General features: G+C 34.9%; 1 protein-coding gene across 1 annotated transcript in view; it reads right to left on the bottom strand.

Moving 5' to 3' along the window:
- Positions 1 to 19,778, bottom strand: part of PIAS1 (protein inhibitor of activated STAT, 1) — a 105,634-nt gene that overhangs the window by 37,685 nt on the left and 48,171 nt on the right. Inside the window, exons 2-5 of the mRNA XM_012664828.1 lie at positions 7,507 to 7,591; positions 7,196 to 7,243; positions 3,394 to 3,484; positions 2,393 to 2,527 (exon numbers count right to left, since the gene is read on the bottom strand). Coding sequence (XP_012520282.1) covers positions 2,393 to 2,527; positions 3,394 to 3,484; positions 7,196 to 7,243; positions 7,507 to 7,591 — 359 coding nt within the window. The remainder of the gene's footprint in view (positions 1 to 2,392; positions 2,528 to 3,393; positions 3,485 to 7,195; positions 7,244 to 7,506; positions 7,592 to 19,778) is intronic.

The following is a 19,778-nucleotide window of genomic DNA, read 5'->3' on the forward strand; positions in this document are numbered from 1 at the left end:
TCATTCTCTTCTTCCCACCATTAAATGTTATAGTTCTTCAAGGATAGGTCTTAGGCACTCCTCTCTTCCTACTTGATTCATTACACCTAATCAATGTCAGCCCTGTCCCTGTGGCTTCAATAACCAACAATATGCAGATGACTCGCACATTTTTTTTCTCTAACCCAAACTTATCCTCTGAGCCTATCTGCTGAATTGCCTATTCAGGATGTCTCAAAGGCATCTCAAACTCAAAAGTTTCAAAACCGATCTCACGATTTTCTCCATCTAGTCCTCCAACACCCCTTCCTCAAAGTAAAACAAAACAAAACACACCTAAACTCAGTCCTTTTTCAGTGTTTCCTCTATCTCAGCAATAATATCATTCACCTAGGTACCCAAGTCAGAAACCAAGGAGTCATCTGTGCCATCTCCCCTTCTCTTAGCCCCTACTTCCAATCCATCACTTAGTCCTGCATCCCCTACTCATCTCCATCATCTCCATGCCCACTGCCTCTGCTCTAGGCTAAGAAGCTCTCTCACTAATACTTCTGCAATAGCTGGCTCCAAAGAGGTGGCCTCTCTGCATGATTCTGGCCTCCATTTAAACATTTTACCACTCTGAAAAGTGACATTCTCTAAACAGAAATATAGCCCTGTAAATTTTCTGCTTAAAAAAAGAAAATCCTTAACTTTAACATTACCTACAAGGCCCTGCATGATCTGGCCCTATCTTACCTCTCCAGGCCCATCTCATATATTATTCTTCCCCATTCTCTGTACTCCACTCACCCTTTCAGCCACTTGAAAAAATCTAGGCTCACCCCTGCCCCTGAACCTTTCACCTAACTTGATTGCTACCCTTCTCTCAGCTCTTGGCTCAGTCACTATTACTTCCTTGGGGAAGCCCTCCCTGACTTTCTCTCTCTCTCTTGTTCAAAGTGCCCTTTAATACACTCTGAAATCACCACATACCTCCCCTTTATAGTACTTACAATAAATAAATGCACATATTTTTGAGTGTGACCACCTGGCCCCTAGGTCTCATGCCCCAGGAGAGGAAACACTTTTTTCTCCCTACGGTACTGCCAATTTTGAGTATACTGCATGGCACACAGTAAGCATTCAATAAATTTCAAATAAATTAGTGAACAGATATGAACTCAGATTATTTCAAAGCTTATTACAGATTATTATATTTAAAAATTGTAATTTTCAAAAAAATTGCCCCAGAAAAATAATGCTAGATTAATAAACAATACAGAAAAAGTTCAGAAACACACCCAGGATATATAAAAATTAAATATATAACAGTGGGTGCTTCAGAATCAACATTTATTTAGTTAATGGTGCTAGAACTGGCTATTTAAAAAATGAAAGCAATTTTTATCTTATGCCACAAGTAAATTTAATATGGATTAAATATTTACAGGTAAAATATGAAGTCCAGAAGAAAATATAAACAAATATTTACATAAGCTTGGGAAGGGCAGATAGACAAAGCATGATGGGGAGGGAAAAAAGACTATTAAGGAAAAAAAAGGTTAAAATTTGGCTCCATAATAATTTAAATCTTCTACATGTTAAATAATCACATAAATAAAAGGCAAACAAACTAGAAAGAAATATATGCAGCATGTAACAGAGGATTAAGTCACTATATGAAGAACTCACAAATCAGTAAGAAAAATAGCAATAGAGAAATAGACATGGATAAAATTTTAAAATGTAAATAATCACAAACATAAAACATTCAATCTCAGTAATAATAAAAGGGGTACTAATTAAAGCAAAGTGGTGCCATTATTTAGCTAATAAAATTGGTAAAGATTTTAAAGAAGATAATAGTTAAGTGTTGACAGGCATGTGAATAAATACTGAAAGAGAATAAATTCGTACATCTTTTGAGAAGGCAATCTGTCAACATACACAAAATTTCTTAAAATTCTGCATGTTCTTTGACTTAGCAATTCCACTTTGGAGAATTTACTATAAGGCAATTATCATGTATGCATGCAAAGCTATGGATACTGGGACGGTCTTCAACATGTTCTTTGAAACAGCAATGAATGAATCAATCAATAAATCAAGTAAGTAATCAACAGTAGGAGACAGGCTAAATTATAGATATTCATACTGGAATATAATGTAGCCATTTAAAATAATGCAGAACATGTAATGACACAGGAAGAGGTCCATGATAAATTGCTGAGTAAAAGAATCAGGTTATAAAACACTGGCTACTGCATGATCCCATTTTTCAAATGGGAACATGTTGAAAATTCGTTGTAAAACAAAAATAAATCCTTTCGTAACTCATTTTATAATATCATTTACATATAAGCTCAGGTAGCGAGAGTGAAAAACCCTTCCTTATAATACAAAAACCTGGTAGAAACAAAAATGTACTTACTCTTCCAATTTCTGCAGTCCAAGAAACAACAATCGTGTTTGGTACTGTTGTGGACAATCGGACAAGTGAGGTTATATTAATTGGTCGGCTGGGTCGCTTTGGTTCCACACCATTTTTAGTAGGTGGAAGATAACCCTAAGAATGAAATATAATTTATTTCTACTTAATATTTTCACAATCATTTCAATTTCCATTCCTTTAAAAAAAAAAAACCCAACAAATGACATACCAGAAAAATTGAATGTCTTCATTAAAAAGTAGAGAAGCAAATATTTACATTAAAGTTTCATTATAGTAAACCTGAGAAAAATATTAGTGAAAGGAATCCAAAATCTCTTAAATTTAAGAATCAGGAAGACAACCTATAGTTGTCTTCATGATATTGCCAATTATTTGTTTAAGCATGTTCTGAGAAGCACTAGCTTCCTTGGATATTAACAAGTGTTAAAAAGAAGAAAAAGATTCTTTAGTTAAACAAATTTAAGAATCAAAATAATTAAGAATGTCTCAGAGCTTTTAATATATTAGTATGTATTATTAAATATAAATTTCTAAGAGGAAGACTTAGTATCTGTATAGTATTTTCCAAATTTATAAATAGCTTAGATAGATATATAAGGACTATTTTCAAGGGGACTAAAACCAGCCCCCACCTTTACCCCCTGTTTAAGGCACAGCATTCTTCAAATCTCCATTCTACCATAGGCTTATAGAATCATATGAACACAATTGAGATTCTGTTGAAATAACTTCTTCTCCCCCAAATCCAGTACAACACTAAAGCTATCACACCCAACTCCAAATCCTGGACTTTGTCTCCACAACTAATGTCACGGCTGCCAACTGTACATAGTTAGTACCAGTGTTTAACCCAGTCCCGTGAATATATATCCAAAATAAAAATGTTTTCTTAAAGAAAAAGTATGATTAACAACAGTTGTGATGGTTTATTGGATAGTTATGTTGCCAATGCATTTAAAAACATAGCTTTTAGGACTTACCGGAAGGCTGCAAGGTTTTGTATTCACTTTCACACAAAGATTGGGTGGGAAGTGATCTTCTTGTGGACAACTGGTTTCTGATAAACAAAACCTAAATAATAAAGGACAAGTTTAAGTTATTAAAGGATGATCACATTAGTATTTTGTTCAATAGCTAATTTAAAAGATAGTCAACTTAACAAAAAAGGGAAAACTATAAAAACTGGACATTTAATTTGATAATTAAACATACATTAAAGCATATATTAAGCTTAAAATAAATATTTCTATCAATGTAAAGTTTCAGCAATCATGAATGCTAACATATAGTTGACTTCGTGATATTGCCAATTATTTGTTTAAGCATGTTCTGAGAGGCACTAGCTTCCCTGGATATCAACAAGAGTTAAAAGGAAGAAAAAAGCTCTGTAGTTAAATAAATTAAAGAAATTCTGAATCCAAACAATTAAATTACAAAGCTTCTCAAGGCTTTTAATAAGTTAATATGTATTATAAATCTCTAGGAGACAGACATAGTATCTGTATGAAGTATTTACCAAATTTATTTGTCTAAGAAACATTTTTATGGTTCTCAGCAGAAAATATTGAAAATGCTTTGAGGCCATCCCTAGGACAAGTTCATCCCTAGGAAAAAGTTCATCCCTAGGAAAATGCTTTGAGGCCATCCCTAGCACAACAAGGGTCTCTAGTAAGCTAACACACTGTGTTATATCCACACGAATTTAGAATATTACTTTAGAAACTCCAGAAACATTTATTTCTAAATTAAATGCATAATCTTTTGGAAAAACCAAGGATAGCTAAGAAATTTATAAATTCTCACTCTATTCACTCTTACATAAAATAAATTATTAATCTGCTATCCAAGACATCTATTCTTTATTAGTTCCTATACCCAAGGTTCATTCCACCTTTACAGAATGTTCACAACACCCTTGAGTTACATGGTAAGGAGACCTCTATCTCTGAATTCTGTGAAATATTCATCATGCGCAAACATCTTTTCTCAGCACCTGTGGTGCAGGGTCTTAACTTGCTGGCCACAGGATGTGAAGGTGGGGATGGTCCACAAAATGGGACAATTTTATATATAAAATTTTATGAGTACATATATTAATAGATGTTCATTTTTATAGGAAGACAATCCATACCTTCCATTAAATTCTCAAAGTGATCCATAAAAAAGTTAAAAATTACTGATCTACAAAGATTTTACAGAAATATACTTAGCAAACAGATGTCAAAGCTCACATGACCATCTCTAACCTCAGCAGGACCTTCCATTTACAGGCTAATTCTTTATAATACAATAAGATGATGTCACAGTTTTTAATCAATTATTCCAATGCAATGATAAATGTAAAACATGGACCATTTTCCTATAGCCGCTTGGAGCTCCAGGAAAAGAATAATTCACATGACAAGTCGACTTCTATTCAACCAAATAAAAAGTGAAAATCTAAACTACCCTAACGAACAGAAGGGAAAAAAGGAAAAAAAATGGAAAAATAGCAAAAAAAGTTTCTGTGACGTAGTTCATGGGGGTGGAGGTGGGGGTAAATAGGAGAGTGGTAACAGATACGTAAATGAAAATAGACTAGGTGTCTAACAGAGAAAGCATTGATCCTAATTCTGACCAAATTATTTTCATGCTTTAGATAAACATTTATAATTAAGATGGCAGATAGGCATAATCTCTTAACTTAAATAATACATTAGGGCTATAGACCTAGTAATGGAGGGATTAGGGAGATGAAGAACCGTTTTATTAAAACACAAAGAACTAATTAATAATTAACAAATGTAACAGAAATTTTTTTCATCAAGTTCTGGGGATAAATTTGAATTAAAAATGGCTAAACCATTTTTAGGCTGGGTGTAGTGGCTCATGCCTATAATCCTAGAACTTTGGGAGGCCAAGGTGGGAGGACTGCTTGAGCTTAGGAGTCTGAGACCAGCCTGAGCAAGAGTGACACCCCATCTCTACTAAAAACAGAAAAATTAGACAGGCGTCGTGGTGTGCGCCTGTAGTCCCACCTACTCAGGAGGCTGAGGCAGGAGAACATCTTGAGCCCAGGAGTTGGAGGTTACAGTGAGCTATGATGATGCCACTGCACTCTACCTGGGGTGATAGAGCAAGACTCTGTCTCAAAAAAATAACATAAAATAAAAAATGGCTAAACCATTTTTAACATCAAAATTCCCTTGGAATCTCTGAATTAGATAACCGATATATCTTAAAAAGATATATGAACCATAACTGTTGCTGCTTTCAAGAATGTATGTATATTAATATAAAATACTAAAAGTAACTAGATCTTTCATTCTAGAGCTAGGGTTTTTAAACTTTATTTTGGTCTTGGGACCTTTTCTTCAAGTGAAAACTAACCCAGAAGTCAAAAATGAAAAACGTATAAAAAGGATAAAGGCAGCAGTACTTTGGTTCAGGAATGTGTACATGTATGTGTTGGGGTCAGGGAAAGAGGATAAGGGGAATGGTAGCAAGAGTGTGGACCTCTAAGAATGGCTCTATGCAATACTTTGAAATGACTATTTGAAAGGACAATGTCAACTATCAGTATGATTAAAATGTAAAGCAAACTGTTGAGGAAGGAAGTAAAGAAGACTACAGCAATACGTAATTATGAAGATATCATATTTTCATCCTTTAATTTATTCAGTCATTTTATTACAGTCTGCCCCTGACAGATAAAGTACACCTTTTATACAGAATCACCTTTGTCAATACCTTCTAAAACCAAGACTTAGATCATTATTTAGTCTACTGGGATAAAGCTCTGTCATGTTGTTTTATGGTATAAATGCCAATAAATATAGTCATATCCTGTTTACAGTCTTCAGCTCAACCTCTCCTCTGCTTTTTCACTGTTTTCACCTTACTATTTAAAAGCCTAGATGAGAGGTTTTTACATTGTTCCATGAAGCACTGAGCAGGTGTTTTAGATTAATCTCTTTTCTGACCTCCTAGTATGTTTTTAATTTGTACATACAACTTAGTATCTGATTATTGATACCAAGCTATCTGTTTGATTTACCCTTCTCACAATATAAGGAAAACAGCTACTAAAGAAAACAATCGTCTTTTATTTTATTTTCTATTCCTATTGCAACAAGAACAACGTGGGACACAGGTTCGTATATGGATAGTCATAGAATAATAAGAGCGCAAGATTGATTTATATAAGCAAGAGACATACAAATACAAAAGATTTCTTACATATTCTAAGAAGAAATGGGTGGGCTAAGGAAAGAAACTGAATAAGGGGAAGTTGTGAATCTATGTTGGAAAATTTTTCATTAGTCTTTGAAAACTTTCAAGAGATGTCTCAAATGGATTCTAAATTAGAGCATACTTAAATCAATTATTTAAAATATAGGACAAAGCAAATTAGAATATTTTGGTGTTAGTCCATGAGATACCGTAGACTTAAGTATTAGTTCCTTATCTATAGTAGTTTGCCTCTTATGGAGATAAGGCCCTCGCTTTCACAAAACCTGGTATTTCTAAAGAGCTGATATTTAAAGATATCACTAGCTAGAGCTTCTCAACCAATGGCAACCAAAGTAGAGAAATATGGTTAGATACATGGTACATGATTTGCTATACTAAAATCTAAATTGGATAAAAATTAGGATAGCTCATAACAGAATATTTTCCCTTAGTCAAATAACTAAAGCCAATAATTTCAATATACTTATTGAAAATCAGGTAGATTTTTAATTAATTTTTAAGGAATATTATCTGTTAAACTATGAGTATATACAGTAGTCAAAACTGTACCTTAACTGGACCTGCACCGTGAAGTCACATTTGGTCCCAGAAATATCCCTAGGACAGAAAGAAGCAAAATTATAATTATTTTTAAAATATGTATATGAAAGTTGAATCAAAGATACTGTTATTCCAGAAAAGTTTTTCAAATGATCAGATATAACTGTTCTTAGAGTAACTAACACACCATAATATTTTCAACACTAATATCTGCATGACAATAACATGAACTCACCAATACACTGCTTTTTAAGATCACTCATTATAGACAGTACGGGATTCAAAGACCAAACTGCAAGTTACAGTTGAAAACAACTTACATGGAACTACTGATTTGCTGCACTTGTTGTGGTGTCAAGGCAAATGCAAAACAGGTTTCTCGAAAGCGCTGACTGTTGTCTGATGCTAAAGAAGACAAGAATTATATTTTCAATTACTTTTAAATTTACCAGTAAAGACAACAGCAAAAAAACATACTCACATGTCTTTAATTAACTGGGATGCATTCTAGAGTTTAGATAACAAGGTAATGAAAGCACTGATAAATAAGAAATATGCTAATTGTAACATAAAAAACAGAAATAGGTACAAAAACAGCTAATTCCAGAAATAACATATCAGGATTCAGATTCAGAGAATATGTAATCAAAGGGAGACTAATAAAAAATTAACTAATCATATAAATGTTTGCATCCAAAAACGACACTTGTATAAAAACAACTGATACTTATTTTACTTAAAATAGAATAATATAAACCCATTTAAAGATACATGGTTTCTGAAAGAAGTAACAAAGATACCTGCCTTGAAATCTGCGCAGGAGAGACGGCATTTGATTTTTAAGGCAAACTGAAAATTTTTTCATCTCCTGTTTAACTCTACCATGCGAGTTTTATACAATAAATATACATAGTTTCGCCTATTCTTAGATGACTTGAGTTCAAAATTTGCTTATCGTCACTATCTCAAAGAAGGAAAGAGTTTAAGAAGAAGGGAAGGAAGACAATAAAATAGAGAGGAAGGGAGGGAGGGGAAGAGAGGTGAGGAGAGAGAAGAGAGTAAGCAAGCTGATAGGCAAGTACAGTCAGACTAAAGCAGGGATTCCTAAAGTATGACATTGTGAGCAACAATAGTTCTATGGGATTTTAGCACGTTTTATATATGTGTGTATGTATGTGTGTGTGTGTGTGTGTGTGTATGTAAAATCAGTGATCAATATCCCTCTTGCTCACTAATGAGTCCTCAGTGCTTGGCGCAAAGAAGCACTGAATGACTATTATGTTGAATGAGTAAAGGAATACAAAAATTTAAGAAACCATCAGATTAAACTGTTTAAACTGTACTTTTCCAGGGTAATTTTCTAGAACAAAAGAATCACTAAGAGTTATTATTACCAAGAAACTCCTAGCATGTGGGCCACTTAAGACCTGTGCTGAAAAAGTAGTTGAAGTTGGCGGTTTCAATCTCTTGCTTAAACTGGGTTTGATCTTACCTGCAAGCAACACTTCCTTTTACAACTTTCACCCAAATTGCAGTATGTCATGTCAAAAAATCTGTACAAATGTATCACTATGAAAAAAATGGCAAACAGCACTGCTGATCTAGAATTTCATCTCAAGAATATCTTTTAAAGGTTAGATTTGGTTTCTGCTTTACGTGATTTGGGAAGGCTTTTTCTTAAAGAATCTACCACCAAGAAACAGTGAGTAACAGAAAGTTATCTTAATTGTGAAGCATCAACCTGGCAATGGCCAATCTAAGAGCCAGAATGTAGAAAAGCAGCAAACATTTCCCTGTCAATGTAAGCAACCAACTCGTTTGCTGCTTAAAGGATACACATCTCTATAAAGATCTTTGTCCAGTAGATTTGGCCTAATTTAAACCTTTGGCTCCATTCCAAAACAGTGCTAAAATAATTTACCAAGTACAAAAATTCATATTACTCTCTAGGCAAAATTTCAGATTCATTTTAGAATATATGACTACAGTAAGTTTTGGACACATATAGACTTAGGAAGATTTGACTAAAATAATGAGGCTATTTCCTGTGCTGCAAATGGAAATCCAACTTAATAATAATCCCTATTTATATCCCCTTTTATGTATACATTATAATGCTCATGGGGTTGCTACCATTTATCTGAAAAAGCACCTTTCACACTCTGTGGTTTTCAGACTTAATTGCTGCTACAAATGTCAGTGAAGTCTTTATAGTTTTGTTTTAGACAGACTATCTAAAAACCTTTCTGAAAGTTAATTAAGCCATCATTAGCTCTTTCAGAAAAATTTAGGACAAATATTAAATAGAATCACAGAATCTTCATACTGAAAGGACTCTTACACAATCATCCAAAACAATGATCTCCAATGTTGGGGGTATGATGCATCTCTATTGGGTACAAAAGGCAATCCATAGGGATATAGAAAAAAAAAAATCTATCTATAAAAAAAAGTGTTATAAAGTTGAGATTTTACCTTAACCCTAAAATTTAATTTACAAAAAAATCTAAAATTTTAGTAAAACCATAATCTTTTAAATTTTGATTTTCCCTGTGTTTCATAACACACATAGTATTAGTACAATAGTTTACATATATATAACAGATATATATATTTATATGCAGTGTATGCTCAAGTATTTTGCTGAGAGATACATGCATTCAAATAAATGTGTAGACCATTGATTTAGAATCCAGCCTTCCTTTCAACCTTTCCATTCATTCTCTATCTGAACTCTTTTAGAGATGGGGGAGGAGTGGCCATTACTTCATTAGGTAGAAGATAGCTGGTGATGAACAGTTTAATTATAAGAAAGCTTGCAGCTCAACAGAGTGCAGCAAAATGTAGTAAAAAAGATGAGATTACACAGACCTGGATTCCAAACTGGTTTTGCCACTCATGTGCCTTGTGGCTTTGGGTACTTATCCACTGTTTCCTCCAATATTTAAATACACACATGCACACACACACCCTCATAGGGTTGTTTCGAAGAATATATATGAAGTAACACATTTTAAAACAACAAACAATTTCCTTTTCTGTTCCCTTTCCTTCTTATGATACTGCACTGAAACAAAATATATAATGCGTAACTTCCACCCATTGATACCATATAGCACTGAACTAATATCGCTCTCCAGTGACAGCCATTCTTCAAATATCTGAAGAGAGCATTAATGTGCCCCTCCCTTTCCATTGACTCTTTCCACTGTATTTCAAGCAAGATTTCAGAATTACTCACTATCCTGATCTTCCTCCTCTGGATACACCCCAGGTTGTTATACTCTTATTAAAGTAATTGCCAGGGTGGCACAGTGGCTCACACCTGGAATCCTAGCACTTTGGGAGGCCTAGGCAGCAGAATCACTTAGAGCCAGGCAACAAAGTCAGACACTGTCTCTACAAAAAAAAATAATAATAATAAAAGTTTAAAAATAGATGGGTGTGGTGGCCCACACCTGTAGTCACAGCCTGTAGTAAGCTATGATTGCACTACTGTACTCCAGGCTGGGTGACAGTGTAAGACCCTGTCTCTTTAAAAAAAAAAAGGGGGCAGAGGGTGGTCAGGGACAGCCAGAACTGGACACACTCTGTCAAAGCATGTTCAAAAGGTGTTATCATTCTGTACTGACCTATCCAGTGTGCTATATAGGTATTGGTAATGTACATAACAATCATGAAGAAAAGGTATCAGCCCCTTTTTCAGATGAAGAAACTGGGGTTCAGAGTTGGTACTACATTGTCATTCTACATACTTGAAAGTAGAAGAATCAGAATTGGAACTCAGATCTGCATGTCTCCTGTCTCCAAAGACCGTGTTCTTCTCATAACATAGGCTTATTAGCTCCCCTGCTCTGGGTGCTGTGCTAATATCCAATGAAGCCTTGTATTACATTGGATCACAGAAAATAAGAACAGAATTACCTACTATCTCCTTACCATAACTGCTTATCATTTTTATGTATTTCCTTCAAGTCATTCTTATATCAAATTGTATCTACAATATGAAAGCTCACTTTTAAAAAATTATCCCCTCTTTGCATGAGAGTATTAATTTTTTTTTAATTTAAAATTTAGTCTTATTACATTTTTCAACTGCGATCTCTATTAACCATATTTTAATTATTGTGTTGTATTCTATCAGGGGGCATATGAAAATGTTAATTACTCCCCTGATTAGCCATTTAGGTTGTTTCTAATTTTTCGCTGTTTGAAACAACTCTGTGAACATCTTTGGGTTTACAGATTTGTTTTTTGGAAGATGGGAGGTTATTATTTTCTTTGGATCAATTCCCAGATGTGAGATTTCAGGTCAAAAAGTATGGAGATTTTTATGAATCTTGACACATCTTAAGAGTACTTTTCAAATGGTTACTTTATATATAAGACCATTAGCAATTTACCCATCTAGTAATTACACCCTACTCTGGCCTGCATGGGAGTTGTAGCTAATGTATTGGGTGGATCCTGGTAACTCCTTAGTAGTTTAATTTGCATTTAAAATATTTCCATGTTTGTTTATTTGTTGAATTTCCTATTTAGTTAATTGTCTAATCTTGTCCTATGCCAATTCATATATTTGCATAAGGGTCTCATACATAAGAACATTAAGACATTGAAAATTTGCTAGAAGTATTTTCCCCAGTCTGGTACTTTTTTTTTTCTTCATTTGGGCTACATTTTTGGATGATATAAAAGTTAAATTTTTATGTAGTCTGTCAACTATCTCCTTTGTAAATTCTTCTACTAATTCTAAACTCAGATAGTAATTTCCATTCTTAATGTCAATCAACACACAATTAAATTCTTTGGCTCGTTTCTATGTAATTATTTAATCCATCTGGAACTTATTTTAGTATATGATATTTTACAAATCTAGGCCGGGCGCGGTGGCTCACACCTGTAATCCTAGCACTCTGGGAGGCCGAGGCAGGCGGATTGTTAGAGCTCAGGAGTTTGAAACCAGCCTGAGCAAGAGCGAGACCCCGTCTCTACTAAAAATAGAAAGAAATTAATCGGACAACTAAAAATATATAGAAAAAATTAGCCGGGCATGGTGGCGCATGCCTGTAGTCCCAGCTACTCGGGAGGCTGAGGCAGAAGGATCGCTTGAGCCCAGGAGTTTGAGGTTGCTGTGAGCTAGGTTGACGCCATGGCACTCACTGTAGCCCGGCAAAAGAGTGAGACTGTCTCAAAAAAAAAAAAAAAAAAAAAAAAAAAAAAAAATCTAAATTTCTGTTACCCCAAATTACTTATGGTTATATTAATAACATTTGTTAAATAAACCTTCCCTTCCCTATGGATATGTGTGCTTCTTTTATCATATGTTAAATCCTTATAGCCAACATTTTTCATTTCTGGACTGTTTCCCCAATGGTCATTTTTATTCTGGTGCTGGTACTTTTTTAGTTGTTAGAGCTTCATTATGTTTTAACATCTTATAATTGGGTTTCTCTCCATCCATTCTTTTTTCAGAACTTTAACATGGACTTAAATATTTATTTATCTAGATAAATTTTCCAAATCCTTTTGTTATGATTTTTTTTAAGCCCAATGGTATTTTGAGTACAATTACAATAAACCTATGAATTATTTTGAGAGCTGAAATCTTTACATCTTTAATCTTCATGTCCTGGAGTATTATACCTGTATCCATTTATTTAGATCCTCAAGGTTTTATTTCCATCATATAGATTAGTTACATAGTTTTTTTTTTTTTTGAGACAGAGTCTTGCTCTGTCATCCTGGGTAGAGAATGCAGTGGTGTCATTGTTGCTCACCACAACTTCAAATTCCTGGGCTCAAGTGATCCTCCTGCCTCAGACTCCCCAGTAACTGGGACTACAGGTGTGCACCATCACACCTGGCTAATTTTTTTCTATTTTAGGTAGAGACAGGGTCTCTCTCTTGCTCAGGCTGGTCTTGTACTCCTGACTTCAAGTCATCCTCCAGCCTCCTCCTGCCTTGGCCTCCCAGAGTGCCAGGATTACAGGGGCATGAGCCACCTCTCCCAGCCCACAGTTACCATTAATGTCATTTTTATGCAAAATATCTACCAATAGAACAATGACTGAATAAATGGTCATATGATGGAATACTCTGCAACCAAAAAAAGAATGAAGATGATTTCTACCTATTGGTATAGGAGTAATGTCTCCAAGATACATCATTAAAGTGACAAAGTCAAGATAAAGAAAAATATAGTATGCTACTTTTTGGGTAAGAGAGGAAGAATACATAAAGCTAGTGGCTTTTTTGAAAAAATGAAAATAAGTAGGATAAACTGAAATTAACTAAAAATGATCACCTATGGTAGGCAGGGAAAGGGATAAGGAATAGGGAGAAAAGTGAGACTTTTCAGTATACCTTTTAGAATAGTTTTCTGTTAATTTTCACTTTTAAATCAGATTCAAAAGATAAAATTAAGCAAAAATGAGTATTTCTAACTTTTTAAATATTTATGATATTTTGAATGGGCTCTCATTTTCGTTGTTATTCGAAAGTGGTTATTATAGAATACTGAATTTTGTTCTACTAAACTCTATTTTCCCACTCAAATTGAACTTAAAATAACACTGAAATTTTATAGCCAATTCCTTAGGATTTATAGATAAGCCTTCCTTTAACTGCAAGTAAGGAAAATTTTCTCTTTCTTCTAACATTTATACCTCTAGTTCTAATTCATGTCTTATTATATAGGTTAGAACTTCCAAAAGAATGTTTGCAAATCTTCCAGGATTACTTGTTTTGCCCTAAAATTTGATGTACCTTTAATATTACAGTTCTTCACAATCACCTGCAAAGCTACTTCAAAATATACATGCCTAGGAGTTTAACCCCCAGTGGGAATGATGCTATGCACACCCATTACTAAGAACCTGGCCAGGCAGTCGCTCATGCTTATAATCCTAGCACTTTGGGAGGCTGAGGCAGGAGGATTGTTTGAGCCCAGGAGTTTGAGGTTGCACTGAGCTATGGTGATGACAGTGCCCTCTGTCCAGACAACAGAGCAAGATCCTGAGAGAGAAAGAAAGAAAGAAAGAAAGGGGAGGGGAGGGGAGTAGAGGGGAGGAGAGGAGAGAAAAAATGTGGTACTGTATGTATATATATATACACACACACACACAATGTAATACTATTAAGCCTTTAAAAAGGAAGAAATTCTGTCATTTGTGACAATTACGAATGGAATTGGAGAATATTATTCTAAGTAAAATAAGTCAAACACAGAAAGACAAATACCACATGCTCTCACTTATATGTGGAATCTAAAACAAATGAACTCAAAGAAACAGAGAGTAGAATGGTTGTTATCAAAGGCTGAAGGATGGGGGAAATGGGGAAATCACAGCCAAAGGATACACTTAGATAGGCTGTGTAAGACTGATTTTTTGGGGGGCTGGGGGGCATCTATTGCACAATGTGGTGAACACAGCTAGTAACTGAGTACTGTACATTTCAAAATCACTAGGAGAGTAAATTTCAAATGTTCTCATCACAAAAAGTTAATTATTTGAGGTGAGGGATATCTTAAGTAGCTTGATTTAATCCTTTCCCATTGTATTCAATGATGTAACATCACTTTATGCCCCATAAGTATATACAACTATAATTTGTTAATATGTAATAAAAATAAGTATGAAGCTGTCTTATGACTATAAATATTCTTTACAAAGGTTATTTATTATTTCTATTTTAGATTTTCATTATTGATCTTGTTAGGAACAGGTGATCTTGTTAGGGCAGTTGCTAACCACAGGAAAGAGGAGGGAGCAAATATAAGGAGGCCAATGAACATCTAGAATCCAAACCACCATGAACATATTTCACGGTTAAGGGACTGTCCCCAATGCTGCACATGCACATTAAGGGAGACCTTAGGTGACTTAGTGACATGGCCGTATCACTAAGGCCTCATTTGCACTGTGGTCTCCCCAACCCCGTGGGCAATCAAGGAGACTTATGGGAAAGGAACATGTGTAGAAAGAAAATTGTTATATAACAGGGGCATGTCAATCACAGATAAAGATCAGAGACCCTCAACCAGTAAACCAAGGGATCTCCTGACCTATTTTCCTATAAAAAGGTAAAGATACCCATAATTAGAGTCTCCTCCACTTGCAGAGATAGACCTGTTCCTCCCTCCAGAACATACTTTTGATTTGCAATAAAGGCTGCTTGTGTGGAATTGCTGCTCACTCCATTGCACCAGCCCTGCTTGTGATTCTTCCAAGCAAGGAGTCAAAGAGCCAGGACATCTCCCACCTAACAATCTTTCTTATCTTTTCTAACTGCATTTATTTACTATACATTCTGTGACTGTTTCTCAAGTTTGTCCTATATAACACTAATTTGATTTTCTACAATAGTATCTATTTCCCACTTCCCACAGAAACTTAATTTTGGCTACTACATTCTTGTTTGTTGAAATGCAAAGAGGAACAGACCTTAGTAAGAAATTCATTTAGAATTCCTAATTTTTGTTTCTTTTTGAGACAGAGTCTTGCTCTGTCACCCTAGGTAGAGTACAGTGGTGTCATCATAGCTCCCTGCACTCACTGCAACCCCAAACTACTGGGCTCAAGTGATCCTCCTGCCTCAGCCGCCCGAGTAGCTGGGACTACAGGCATGCACCACTACACCTGGCTAACTTTTTCTGGTTTTGGTAGAGATGGGTCTCAGTCTTGCTCAGGCTGGTTTCAAACTCCTGACTTAAAGCGATCCTCCAACCTTGGCCTCCCAGAGTGCTAGAATTACAGGTGTGAGACACCTCACCTGACCAGAATTCCTAATATTGTTAAGAATGGTTATTCCTTCTAGCAGAATTTGGAATGTTTTACTAGATAATGACAGTAATATTTTTAGAATCTGTTGCCTTTCCTCACTTTCTAAAAGATTTTTTTCCAGATCGGGATCCTCGAATCTGGCTATACATTAGAATAACTTAGAGAACTAAAAACAAACAGACCATTCCTTAAATAACAACCAACCCCACAAATTGTGAGATTCAGGTATTGGTCTTTCTTAAAAGCTTCCCAAGTGATTCTAAATGTGAGACATAGTTGAAAATTCCCATCTTAGATTGCTATACTGAACTCCCTAACAAAATAAAGGGAGAAAAAATCAGTCTTGGTGGAGATTGCTGGCTTAGCACCTACATCTACTTTTGCTCTCTCTCAAATTTTCAATAAAGGGTCAGTAAAGGGTTTTTGCTTGCTTTGCTTTTGTGTTTCAAAAGAATAAACCCAGCAGGATGGGGAGAAAGAGACAGGAGAGTAACAAAAGTATGGAAAATAGAAAGTAGATGTATGAGTGGTGAAAAAAAAAAACAGTTACCAAAGAAAATACATCCTAAGCCAATAGTGAATCTGAGTGAAATATGAGAACTGATCTAACTTATCATGTAAAATACCTCTAGAAGTGGGGTTAAAAGAAGATAGATAAAATAAAAGAATTTCTTGAAAATCTATTTATGAAGTAATCGGATCCCCAGGTCCCTTTCTCTTCTCTAGGCAGCCAGACAATTGCCCTTCTTCATCCTGTAAAAGTCACTTAGAACTGCTCAAAAAGGAAATTCAAAACTAGAAACTGGGTCCATGGACCCTGACGGTATATCCAGGTTAAAAAACCAACAGACACACCAACATGACCAAATATCCAGCTACTCAGGAGGCTGAGGCAGGAGGATCACTTAAGCCCAAGGGTTTGAGGTTGCAGTGAGTGCAGTGAGCTATGATGATGCCACTCGCTCTACCCAGGGTAAGAGCAAGACTGTCTCAAAAGCAAAAAAAACAAACAAAAGGAAAGCCCTTTCCGTGGAATAATAGACACCAAAATAACAGTAAGAAAAAGAAAGTAGCTGGAAGCAGACAGAGATTATAAAGGAATTAGAAAAACTTCCAAAGAATCTAAAAAACCTATCATTCATATCCGCAGTCATAAGAGATTGCAACTATGAGATAATCAGGTATTGTTTTAAAAAGAAACACCTGTATTTTGTGTGCAAGGTACACAAAAAAGTTCCTGGAGCATAAAAATATGGTAACAGAAAGGAAAGCTCAATAGACAGCCTGCACAATAAAGCTAAGGAAATCTCCCAGAAAATAAAACAAAAGGACAAGGAAGAAGAAAACAGGTAAGAAAATTAGAATGTTAGTCTGAGAATAGGAATCCCAAAGGGAACAAACAGAGAAAATGGAGGGAAAGAAATAGGAAATAATTAATGAAATAATTTAAGAAAATTTCTTTACAGTAAAGAACAAGCTTCCAGATAACACTGTATTCCCAGTATAATGGCTAAAAATAACCCGTATGGCAAAAAAATTTCTGAATACTGGGGATAAAAGAATCCTACATGTTTCTGGAGAGGTGAGGAAGGAACAGTTTATATAAACAGATCAGAAACCTGTATAGCTTCAAACTTTTCAACAACACTGTAAGTAGAAGGCAATACAAAAATCAATATGCAGCCCTTCTCTATGAAATACCAGGGAATATGCCACACTAAAAAGAGGTAGAAAACCAAGAAAGAACAGGACATGGGCACAGGAAATAGGAGGTTAACACAAGCAAGAGGTAAAATAATATCCAAGACAATAATAAAAGAAGACCTCAAGATGACAGTTGTGAAACAGGTTTAGCAGAGTATTAGTTCAGAAGACTTAGGGAAAGGATTCTTAAAGAAGATGAAACTGACAGAATTACCTAATGCATATGAATTTAGACATTCATCTAATGAGGAAATTTACACACATGGCAAAAAAATCTGAGAATGAATGAGATATGAGTAAACCAGGGGAAAAAATAACATTAAATACAGGGAAAATAAAAAGGTATTCAAGAAAGGAAAAACATTTCACTACATTACTCAGCTACAAATTGTGTTTACATAGTCATAAAAAAGTAAAAATGGGATGACAAATAAAATTACAAAATAATCAAGAGAAGGAAACAAATAGATTGTATGGTAGGGGTAGAAAACAGGCCAAATCCTTATTTTCCATGATGGGAAATCAACATGTAATGTCCAAAATTGAAAATGCCAGAATTTGCAATGCAAACATTTATAGATTAAAAAAAAAAAAAAAAAGGCTAAAGAGGTGAAAACAGCTGCCCCTGGAAAGAGGGAAGTGATAGAATACGAGGATGTGTGCTTTTTTTTTTTTTTTTTTTTTTGGAGACAGGGTCTCTGTTGTCTGGGTTAGAGTGCAGTTGTGTCATCATAGCTCACTGTAATCTCACACTCCTGGCCCAAGCAATCCTCCTGCCTCAGCCTTCCGAGTAGCTGGGACTATAGGTGCATGCCACCATGCCCGGCTAATTTTTCTATTTTTAAATTTCTACTCTTTGTAGAGATGAGGTCTTGTTATTTGCTTATGCTACTCTCAAACTCCTGGCCTCAAGCCATCCTCCCACCTTGGCCCTCCAAAGTGCTAGGATTATAGGTGTGAGTCACCTGCCTGGCTTGAGTGCTGATTTTTAAAGAAGTCTATTTGACCCTTTAAACTATTTTCCTTTACAAGCTTGAATTAAAAAACAAATGAACAAAATCTACAACAATAGCAAAAGTCACAACTATGGGAAGTGGCCCGTCCCCCCTCCAAAAACAGAAATCTCAGTATGTCCACAGAATATGGGATCTTCCTAACTTCTGGCTTGCCTTTGTAAGAAATGTTTTACTTCTTTACATGGTTATAGACATTAGTAGTTGAAAAATGCATATATGCCCTCTGGATCTTTGAGTATGCATGTTATTGGTATATACTTTCTCAGCTCTTTTTGTATGGCCATGTGCATGTTGTATGTGTGTGGCACATATGTGTATGTGCATTTATTTAATAGTTTTAAATAACTGGTTTATACCACATTTACCTCTTTGTTACCTGTGTTTTTTGCTTAACACATTGACTGCCACACTAGAAAAAAAATTTTTTTTCCTTGGCGCCAGTGTTTTATTACAAAAATAGAATAAAAACTTCAAAAACAAAATGATCCTTTCTAATTTAATGAAAAATTTAATGAAAAACAAAATTGACTTCTATTCATTTAATCCATGTTTTTATAATTAATTTGTCAATATTAATTGCAACAAAAAGTACATCGACAAGTAATATTTTCACGAAACAACTGCACGGTTTTGCCCAGGTTTTGCTTCACAAGGTCATGGGCTCAAAGCTAGCATAAGGTGAAATACAACTCACATGGCAGTTAATGTGTTAAAAATATGTGAGGACATGGTACAAATTTAGATTAACACTGAAGACACAAATATCCAAGTTTCCTTTTATAAACATGGTTTCTATAAATATCACAGAATATACTTAATTGGATACTACTCCTGTGAGTTCATTTTGATACATTTCTAGAAGTGGTTCTGAGTTATTTTAAATCAATTTCTAAGTTGGTTCCTATAGTGCAGACACCTCCATGTTATTTAACATATGGAAGGATACTCTCTATGGTATTCCATGAAAGGATATTTTCTATAAAAGGCATTTTTTTAGTTTCCACCATGTTGTGTTTCTTAATCTGCTAATTTTAAAACGACTTTTCTAAAATAGATATATTATATATGCCAAGACTTAAGAAAATG

The sequence above is a fragment of the Propithecus coquereli genome, unplaced genomic scaffold (genome assembly GCF_000956105.1).
Source record: "Propithecus coquereli isolate 6110/MARCELLA unplaced genomic scaffold, Pcoq_1.0 Scaffold92, whole genome shotgun sequence".
Classification (NCBI taxonomy): Eukaryota; Metazoa; Chordata; class Mammalia; order Primates; family Indriidae; genus Propithecus; species Propithecus coquereli.